This window comes from Acyrthosiphon pisum, chromosome X (genome assembly GCF_005508785.2).
Source record: "Acyrthosiphon pisum isolate AL4f chromosome X, pea_aphid_22Mar2018_4r6ur, whole genome shotgun sequence".
Classification (NCBI taxonomy): domain Eukaryota; kingdom Metazoa; phylum Arthropoda; class Insecta; order Hemiptera; family Aphididae; genus Acyrthosiphon; species Acyrthosiphon pisum.
Window position 1 is genome coordinate 120,942,769 of NC_042493.1, and position 10,193 is coordinate 120,952,961.

Here is a 10,193-nt window from a genome sequence, read left to right on the forward strand (position 1 = left end):
CATCATTTAAAGTTCAAAAATTGACAAAATAAGGAAAAATCACGAAAATTACATAATTATGTTGAGTTTATGATTCGTAAAAATTTTTCTTTTTAGAACTAAGATTTTAAAATGTAATACAAGATTCCTTATAGGATACTCTACCTTTATCAAAAAAAAAAAATTCTATAAGAAACTCAAATTAAATTTTTATGAGCGTTTGAAATTCATATTTTTACAACATTTGGTATTTACTCGATTTCTTACGTAACGATTTTCTTATTTTGTTATAATTAAATATGAATGACTGTAGAAACTTGAAAATTTCACTGAATGTTAGCATTTTCTATATACGATAAAATTTTGAAAATAATTTGACTCTTTTTGAGCTGTTTACGGACATTGTAAGTTTTCAATTTTTTTAGTTTTTTTTTCTATAAATATCAATAAAGTTTTATCTATTGGGCCTAAAAGTGTAAAAAAAAAATACAGGGCTCCTGATACATTGTTACAAAAGCAGTTGAAAAATATTACAAATACATAGGCACAATTTTTTTTTATAAGCATTTGAAGTTAAAATCTTGACAAAATTTACCAAATTAAAATTGAATAATTATTTTGTAGTTAAAAATTTATAAAATGTTCAACTTTTATATCTAAGGATTGAAAATTTAAAACAAGATTCCACGTAAATATTTAATTCTGTTACCAAAAATTCTAAGAAATACATATGCACAGTTTATTTTTATAGTAATTTTAAGTTCAAATTTAGACTAAATTACATATTAAAGAACCTGGAATAACTATTTTAGATATTTTGTTGTGATTGTATAATATTATTTGTGGGTACTTGAAACTTATATATATAAACTTATTATAGGTATATCTATGATAGTACCACGGTTTGTTGTTGATGTATAACGCGTTATAACTTATAAGTACCTACCTAATGGATATTGTGATATGATTAATTTGGAATTTATTATTGATATTATAGATAAGCATAGATACTATAGATAAGTATACCTATAATAGGTATGTCTAATACCTAGACTGACAAACCGTCTCCGCTCAGAATCGTTTTTCTTATACAGTGATATTATATCATTGAATTCAAATTTAATACTAGCCATTATACAGTGACCCACTTGTAACCTACTGTACAGCAGAGCGACATCCACTTACCCACCTTTTTTATTGTCCAATCCATTGATTGTAAACAATTTGGATAACTTTTAAAAGTACCATCAACAAATATAAAATTAACTTCACTCAAAAATTCTAAATTAGTAATAGTTGAACAATTACTATATTATTTTCATTGTCATTCACTGATGTAAAATGTTCATCATAGTTAATTTGTATAAATATTTCTTTCAATAGAATATTATGTAAACCAGTAAAATTGTTTGGCAGTTTTGGAATTTTAGATGACCTGGCATGATATTACTATGGATTAATGTCAGATAATTAGGTATTTAATCAAGTTGAATTTCTTTTGATAAAGCTCTATGAATAGGTTTGGATGATTTATCGTAAATTCTTCTACATCCATTCGCTTCAAATTATTCAATGTTTTATGGTAATGACATTTACAAAATCCATCTATATCAAATAAAGTTTTATTTTTTCACTTAAAATCACTGATTCCATTTTATGCTCATAAGATTTACTAAGAAAATTATAAAAGAACACACAAACATTTACGCCAACAACACGATCCAAACTAAACTAAAAGTATCATCTGCTTTAAAGTTACATTACCATATTGAAATGGAACTGAGAAAAATTATAACTATACCTAAACTATAATACCTATAGGAAGTATAATTTTCAGATTGTACAATTATTGTGTACCTAGTAGTTTGGACAAGGCCGGACACAATTCGTAGGTATACCGACTTATCAATGTCTTTATTTTGGACGCAAATCGCATGATAAAATATCATAGTAAAATTTATATAGATACATTAAAAGTTTCAAGTTTACTACTAATAATATTTTTAAATTACAACAAAATAACGAAAACTATTATCCTTAGTTTAAAATACTTAGATCAATATCAAATTTTGTCCAAATTTTCGACTTATTTTTTAATTTAAACCAGGTAACAACATTATAGAAATGTTGTTTATAGTTATGTATGAGTTATATATTATAATTAATAAGTAATAACAATATAAATGGGTATAGGTAATATAAAATATCCGCACTAACGGATCTATGTTTCCGCATAGAAGTGTTTTTCATATACAATGATATTAAATCATTAAATTCAAATTTAATACTATCCATTATACAGCGACCCACTTGTAACCTACTGTACAGCAGAACGACATCCAATTATCCACATTTTTTTTTTCTATTTGTATTTATATTAATTGATTTATTTATTCTAATAATATTATTACTATAAAAAAAGAACAATTTTACAAGAAAACCTTTCATGTTTAGTGTCAACAATCTTTGTTGTAATATAAATTTTATATTACACATTTATAGTTTTTATGTTTATATTATTAACATTTAATAACTACTCCGGATATGGGTCCGCAAAAAAAAATCTGCGAGTTAGTTACCATTGTTCTATAAGTTGGTATAAAATATAAATGTATTACTTATAGTATCTACATTTGAATATATAACAACAAACTCATAAGCATTGAATGAGTAAAATAATATCATAAAATATATTATACTATGTATAATATAGTACTATGTACTAGATAGTTCTAATATAACGTTAAAATACATGTAGGTACTCAAAATTATTTAAATAGGTAGGTAGGTACAAACATTCCACTTGTCATTAGATCATCTTTTATTGGATAAAAAATCCAATAACATAAAATATATTATAGGTGTACCTACCAATCCTATTTATTATTCATAACAGTTGAATCAGTAGTATATACTAAATTTATAAAAATAAGAAGTTTAATATATTATTGAGGTTCTAATAAGTATATAAATAAAAAAAACTAAATTCATGAATAAGTAGTACTTAATATTTTACAAAAAAATATGTTGAACTAATACCTAATTTTAATTTCAAACTTAGAAAAAACCTAAAATTTAATTTTCCATCTTAGATTAGTCTTTAGAAATTTATAGTATTTAGAATACGCAAGGTGTAGTATGTAGATTTAAGCGGTATCTTCTACTGTTGACTAACATCACTCATCAATTAGTAAATATTCAATAAGTATCTACGCAGTAGTGTAGATATAGGTATTATATTTGAATGACATTTATATGCCACATTTTGTGTTTATTTGTGGTTTGTTAACAAAACTATAAATAGCATGAAAAAGTTGTAATTTTGTTTACATTTACCAGGTATAATTTTAGAATAATTTTATGTTTTAGAGGTACAAATTATTATTTAATCAATAATAGTACAATATATTAAATCATTTAACAATTGGGAATTATAAAAAAGTACAAAATTTAATGTTGTATAAATTAACTGATTAAAAGTCCAACTCCCATTGTTAATTGATGTTTGGCAGGAGAAAGCTTAGTACTCATTGTAAATATAAATGGCATTGGGTGTAAACGTTTTTCCAGTGTTGTGCTTACATTCCACTTTCTATCTATGCTACCTAAAAACAAAAAAAAAGGTAAACAATTAATACAATATCTAATATAGATATGGTATAGTTGATTAATTATTGTTATATTTACGTTGTACCTACTGTTTATAATAAAAATAAAGTTAACACGTAGACTGTGTATGTCTTTTTGCATTTGTCACCCAGTGCGTTTGATAAAAGTAAAAACAATTTAAATTTAAAAAAAAAATAAAGAAACTGCTCATAACAACGTATATATACATATTTAAAAACATGCGTTTAACTTATGCTAAATAATAATAAAATAACATCAAGCCACGGGTAGGGAATTTCAAACCATTTAATTTAAATGTATATTAGACGCCATATGGCGTCAAACGTGTTGCTGAATAATACTTATGAAGCCAATTGGTGTAAGTACGCAGTCAACGTGTTAATTATTAAGGTTACCAAAATAACAATTGTCTAATTAATTCAATAATAATAAAAAAAAAAGATATTAAAATATAACTTAATTTATATATATTTTCATTTAATATATTTTATTTATTTTTGCCAAAATATTAATTATAATTTTCACTTTAATAAAATTGAATTAGATATATTTAAACATAATATAAAATAGCATTTTTAGTTTTGATTTTTAATACTTTATAATAAATAATAATAGAGTGCTAGTTCCAATCACAATAATAGACATGACTTTATAATAATTTTGAATAAAGAATGAGTGCCCTTGATTTAAGTGTTATTTAATAGAGGTGTGGCTAATTATTTGTTACAAAATATAAAAACAACACTTATAAAAGTAAAAATTTAATTATTAAATTAAGTGTTACTTAGCTCTTTAAGTTATGTAAATAAAAATCACTAAAATATTTTGTCCAAATAGTATTAAATTTGACATTTGCTGAATCATTTATAGAAAATATCTTAGCCCATAGGCCATATATTATATTAGATATATTAGGTCAATAAATATTTCTCTATAATAATTAATATTTAATAGAATATTTTTTATTAAATTATTATTTAATGTATGCATTAATGTTTTATTCTTTTATCTTTTTAAAATATTAATATATTATGTAGGAGAACCCAGGAGGTAGAATGGGGAACTAAATGTTTAAACCCAATTGGACAAATTCTATTTAATGTAGAGCTTCAAATTTACAAAAAAAAAAACAATGCTTTAAAACATCAATAACAATTCCTTTTAATGATAAAATTATTCATTGTTTTCCTTATTGAACTGCCACATGAAGGTGGTCCGCTCTGTAGCTTTACTTTCCCTAAATCAAATAAAAACTCAGCATTTTTACTTTGCAATAAAAAAAAACCAAAAATAATAATTTGCTCCATTCTACACCCACACTAGGTTACAATGGAGGAATGAGTTTCCATGATTTTAAACATGGTAATACAATCAATGAAAACTAATATGAATTAATTTTAATTATTTTTAAACAATATTTACATTTATGCAAAGTTCAAACCTATTACTCCAGTTAGCATTTCTCTACATTGAGCTGATGTTAAAATGTCTATCATTTATTAGCATAATTTTTTCGACTATTCTTTCACATATACTTTGATACCGATCTCATAAAAATTAAAATATTTTATTGGCATTAAGCTTATGTTGGTTAATAAAGTTAATACATTTAAAATCTAAGTAAAAACAACATAATTGAAACTTGTGGTACGAGTAGGACGTATTCATATACCAAGAAATATAATTGAAAATGAAACAATGTTTTTTTATACACAAGTGAACACATATATATTCAGTGCTCAGCAAGAAAGACAATATGTCAAAAGTATGTGATCTGACAAAATAGGATTGTACTTAATTGTATTTATAATTTCACTTAAATGCAAAAACAAATCGAAGACTGTTGTAAAAAATGGACAAGAAAAAAGAAATTAAACATATTTTCATCTTGGGTACGTTATAAATAAAAACATAGTCTTATAATAATATCTTATCTGACACACAAAAACAATACACAAACTAATAATTAAAAACATGTCTGTAGCATGTCTGTAGAATTAGGTAAATACATTTTGTATATTTTTCTTTTCTATGGTGATAAACAAATTGTTCAATTTCTGAAAATTCTGTTAGAAAATAGAAATATCTACATCCAGCTCAAAAACATAATATTTATGTTAAAAATATTATATAATTTACTGTTTTTTTTTTTATACCTTTAATAATGATATCTGATTTAGGAATTTGTGCTTGATATGCAAAAGTTGCATTGATATCTCGTTGTAAAAGACTGCCTTCAAGATGTATACCAAACTGAAGTTGCTTACTAGCTTTGAAATAATAGTAGCATTGCAACTCTGTTAAACTCATCGCAGTACTGAATGTAGAAGCATCATTATCTAAAAAAAAAATAATAAGTTTCAGTTGATGAATTTATTGATTTAGATTATGAAAAGAAATTGCTTTTATTATTTACATATATATCTTCCTAAGACATTAAATACTGTTATATGCCCATCTGGAATTTGTGGATTACGTTGGTGAATGACTTCAGCACCTACCGACGTTTTGTTATTTAAGGCATATAAATACTGAGATATATAAATGCCCGTATAATTGAATAAATCAGGATTAACTGATCGCAGGGTAGCTGTATACCTGTTTGTTTTATATTCAGCAGTTGTTTGAACTCCAGTTGTTTTGAAATCTTGAAACTATTATGATAAACACTACATAAATATATATATATATATACATATTTTTAAAACAATGGATTATAATTAGATAATTAATTACCTGAGTGTTAAGTTTGATTTTTACATTATCTGAGAGTTGTACATTAACATTTGTAAAAATATTTCTACGGTGATCAAAGTTATCTACCGAAAGAGGACCGACATTTCCAGACCCAACCTGATTAGTACCTCCAAATATAGATCCAAATTTGACTGATATTTTACTGGATGCTCCTATGAGTAGACTGTGGCTATCGAAAAAATGATTGCTCAGTCCTTTGTTAATGACAAGTCGGATGCCCTCAAAGGTCATAGGAAACAGTTCTGCAAAGAAAATAGATCGATAATTAAATGATTACTAAGAAAAATACTCAATAAATGACCCAAAACGAACCTTTACATTTCTTGTGTAGTTCATCTACCGATCCGGGGTTTTTAATGCGATTTTCGGAATTCAGCTTTTGCGGTATCCTGGGTAGCGGAATTGGTGTCAACTTAGGCGGCATCGGTGGTAAATTGGATGAAGTATTTACCTTACCCATAACGTTGTTGTTCAAAAAGAATTCAATTTTAAATTGAAACCTACTTACTTTCACGTTGTTTTAACACGTAATTATATTTACCAATGGTGACAGTTGTTGGTAACTTGATAATAAAAATCATCAGTGCACTGATACTGTTCATGGAGGAGAACTTCGTAAACTATGGAGGAAACGTGACACCTTTATTTTTTTTTAATCTTATATTTAGCGAGAGCACTGTAAACAAATTCAAGTTTCATCTAAGTTTATAATTTGACAAGATAACTATAATATAAATTATTTATTATTATTTATTAATTTATTTACTAGTCATCTGGTCTAGCCATCTGGTCTATTTTCCAAAAACCCAATTATTTTATAGACATAAATAAATATAGCCCTCCTGGTCACTATTATAATAAGACAATATCATACAACATACGAAATAATTTACGAAAAAGACAAAATATATACACACAAACAAATATATGTAGGTAATTTTTGTATGATATATCACAATAATTCCGGTAGTATAACAAAATCATGAATAATATGAACAATTTGCGATTATAATTCCTAATAGTTTAAATAACATATAGGTGCATAATATGGTATATGAAACCAGTGATTCTCAACCTTTTTTGGTTCACAGCACAATATTATACATCACAAGTTTTCGTGGCACAGTCACGCAATTGAAAACAGCAACTTTGGAAATCATGCGAGAATGAAAGAACAGCTTGCAGAAATTCGGTAGGATAGAACACTACGAACTAGAAATATAATGAATTACCACTAATAAGATTTTGCAGGATGTATGCAAACACAGAATATCCTATAATACCAGAAGTAATCAACATTTTGTTACACTTTTCAACCATCTACTCTAGCGTGTTAGGCTTTTCGGCAATAACAAATATAAAAAAAAAAGAAAACGGGAGAGACTTCCTTCCATTTATCAGGAAATGTGTGTGTGCTTATCTTCAATTCGACCGTGTATCGAACTTTTGTTTCTGAAAAGACAAGCTCAAGTTTCTCACTAATCATTTAAAATATTTTCTCTTTATGATAGAATATTCTTTTGATTAAATAATTTAGTCCTCAAAATGTTATTTTGTTCCTGTATTTTTAAAAAATAAATGTTTTAAAATAAAATACTGTTTTAAATATTATTTTTTTTACTAACATAATCACAAATATCAGACATTTTTCACAGCACACCGGTTGAAAACCACTGGCTAAGACCTTTGCGAGACAGAGAGAACGCATGCGGATGTAGCGACCTCTTAATATAACTTTGCGGAAAAGTTCACTTAAACAAAAGAGTAGAATTTTACTTTGCTACAAAGCGTTTGAAAAATGCCTTGCTGACTGATTAATTATTGAAACTTTCAACGTTTATATATGTACATAATATTTAACTATATTGTCAGCGTACGACAAATATAATTTGCATACCTATTATAGTACTATAATATACGGTTCTGCATTAACAGAGGCTCATCAAGAAAAACGTGTCCGCGACGTTTTTGAAAGTACCTATTATGCTTTTTTTGAATAATTTTAATCCTGACTGCATTCATAATACATGTACAAAATATACATATACAGTTATAACTTATAAGGAACGATAACGAAAAAACAACAATGCTGTAAAAGTGCTATAAAAGCATCACAGTGGTGAACACAGCTGCGTGAACAACGATCTATTGCAGATTTTGCGATGGTCCCAATCAAAATGCTTCAAATCAAATGCCCGGAACAGACGAAAACCTTATCGGCTCACTATATTGTAGTATTATAATATAATATTATAAATAGGAACTATAAACATTAATACATAATACAATTATGTATGTATTGCGTAAACGACCACATAAATTACCAGCGTACAACAATTACATTATTCTACCGTATAAACAAAAAAAAATTGGTTTTTCTATAATAATAAAAAGCAGTAGTTAGGTACCTACGCAAGGAGGACAACAGAAACATATTCACACTATATACTAAAAAAAAACGAATCGACTTGCAGTATATCAAGCAAAATCTATCCCATTGGAATTTAGTTGGAATAACAACTCTAAAAAAAGGCACTCTATGATGATTATAACAACAATACACGCGGATATCGATCGATAACACTATTAGAATGTAAAATGAACAATGACTTATAATATATTAATGTATTATAATATTATTATACTATGATCCAATCCATCGTAAATAATAGCAAAAATTACAACAAAGAAAAGGTATTTCGTATTACCTGTATAAAATACCACGAACAACTGAGAGCCAAATTGCCAAAGGTGGGCAAGTTAATGAAAATAATTAACTGTGGCAAGTTAAGTTAATTCAATTAAATTGCCTTCATTTAAGTAAAAAGTTAATTTTGTTTTCAATTTTTTTGAATTATAAGCCCTAATATTTTGTTATGCACAAACATTTACTAAGACTTTTAACACTGTGTAAAAAATTAGATAATTTGAAAATGTAATTACCAAAATCGAAAAAATGTGTCAACGAGTCAATATTGTCTAGTTGATTACACATAACAAGAAAAAAAAATTAACTTAACTGCATGACAATGGTAATTAACTGTAAAAAGTTAAGTTACAACAATAAGAATCTTAACTGAATACGTTAATAAGCTAAAAACAAAAATAATTAACTAGTTAAGTTAAAAAGTTAAAAAAATCAAAAGTATTTTTATCAAAATTTAAATACTTGTATTAAAATACCATAAAGTCCGTTTTATTAATTTTAATTTATTATTTTTCACAAAAAATGCGAAAACCTAATTGTAAGCAGCGATACATAAACTAAATGTAAACAATTTTTTTTATAATGATTATTATAAATATATTTGTTTAACTCAATACTAATAATATAGATTAGGTATCTATTACAACAAATATCTGACAGCGTAAATAACTAGTGAACGTTGAAATCAATAGAGTCTGAAATAAAAAAAAAAAATTTAATTTATATAGGTACCTACCAGTCAAACATTGAATGTGGCTAGAAAAACAGATTAAGATTGTAAAAAATGAGATTGCGCACAATTTTAAATAATTTTAAAGTTATATATATATATAACTAAAAATTGAATGAGGTAAACGATTATAAAAGAAAAATTTGAATAAACCTTTGACGTTATTTTCATTTATAATAAATGTATTATTTAAAGAGTTATTCTCTGTTTTAAAGATAACTTTATCAATATCAGCAGCATAACTACCTACCTAATACCTTGTCATTTACCAGTAAACGCCAGGGTAAACGCTATTACGCTCAGTGGTGCAATTAAGGGGCAACTGGGGCAAATGGCCCGAGCGCCAAATTTTAGAGGTGTGAAAATGCTTATAATGAACTATTACCCATG

General features: G+C 26.1%; 2 protein-coding genes across 2 annotated transcripts; both read right to left on the minus strand.

Annotated features, from left to right (window-relative positions):
• Positions 1-3,428: 3,428 nt before the first annotated feature.
• LOC115035046 (mitochondrial import receptor subunit TOM40 homolog 2-like) lies at positions 3,429-5,961 on the minus strand. The gene is made up of 2 exons (XM_029492674.1): positions 5,766-5,961; positions 3,429-3,584 (listed from the first exon to the last, which is right to left on the minus strand). The coding sequence occupies exons 1-2, from the start codon at positions 5,917-5,919 to the stop codon at positions 3,445-3,447; spliced, it is 294 nt and encodes a 97-aa protein (XP_029348534.1). The 5' UTR covers positions 5,920-5,961; the 3' UTR covers positions 3,429-3,444.
• Positions 5,962-6,017: 56 nt separating this feature from the next.
• On the minus strand, positions 6,018-6,826 carry LOC100169426 (mitochondrial import receptor subunit TOM40 homolog 2-like). Its single transcript, XM_029485475.1, has 3 exons — positions 6,679-6,826; positions 6,346-6,608; positions 6,018-6,263 (listed from the first exon to the last, which is right to left on the minus strand). The coding sequence occupies exons 1-3, from the start codon at positions 6,824-6,826 to the stop codon at positions 6,018-6,020; spliced, it is 657 nt and encodes a 218-aa protein (XP_029341335.1).
• Between the last annotated feature and the right edge of the window lie 3,367 nt (positions 6,827-10,193).

What these genes read in the sequence shown, in the direction of transcription:
- LOC115035046 (XM_029492674.1), bottom strand. Translation starts at nt 5,919, where the DNA reads ATGAGTTTAACAGAGTTGCAATGCTACTATTATTTCAAAGCTAGTAAG. An exon ending in ATCAGATATCATTATTAAAG is followed by an intron (nt 3,585 to 5,765) that starts GTATAAAAAAAA and finishes TTTTGTTTTTAG; the next exon opens with GTAGCATAGATAGAAAGTGG.
- LOC100169426 (XM_029485475.1), bottom strand. Translation starts at nt 6,826, where the DNA reads ATGGGTAAGGTAAATACTTCATCCAATTTACCACCGATGCCGCCTAAG. An exon ending in ACTACACAAGAAATGTAAAG is followed by an intron (nt 6,609 to 6,678) that starts GTTCGTTTTGGG and finishes TTTTCTTTGCAG; the next exon opens with AACTGTTTCCTATGACCTTT. An exon ending in AAATCAAACTTAACACTCAG is followed by an intron (nt 6,264 to 6,345) that starts GTAATTAATTAT and finishes TTATCATAATAG; the next exon opens with TTTCAAGATTTCAAAACAAC.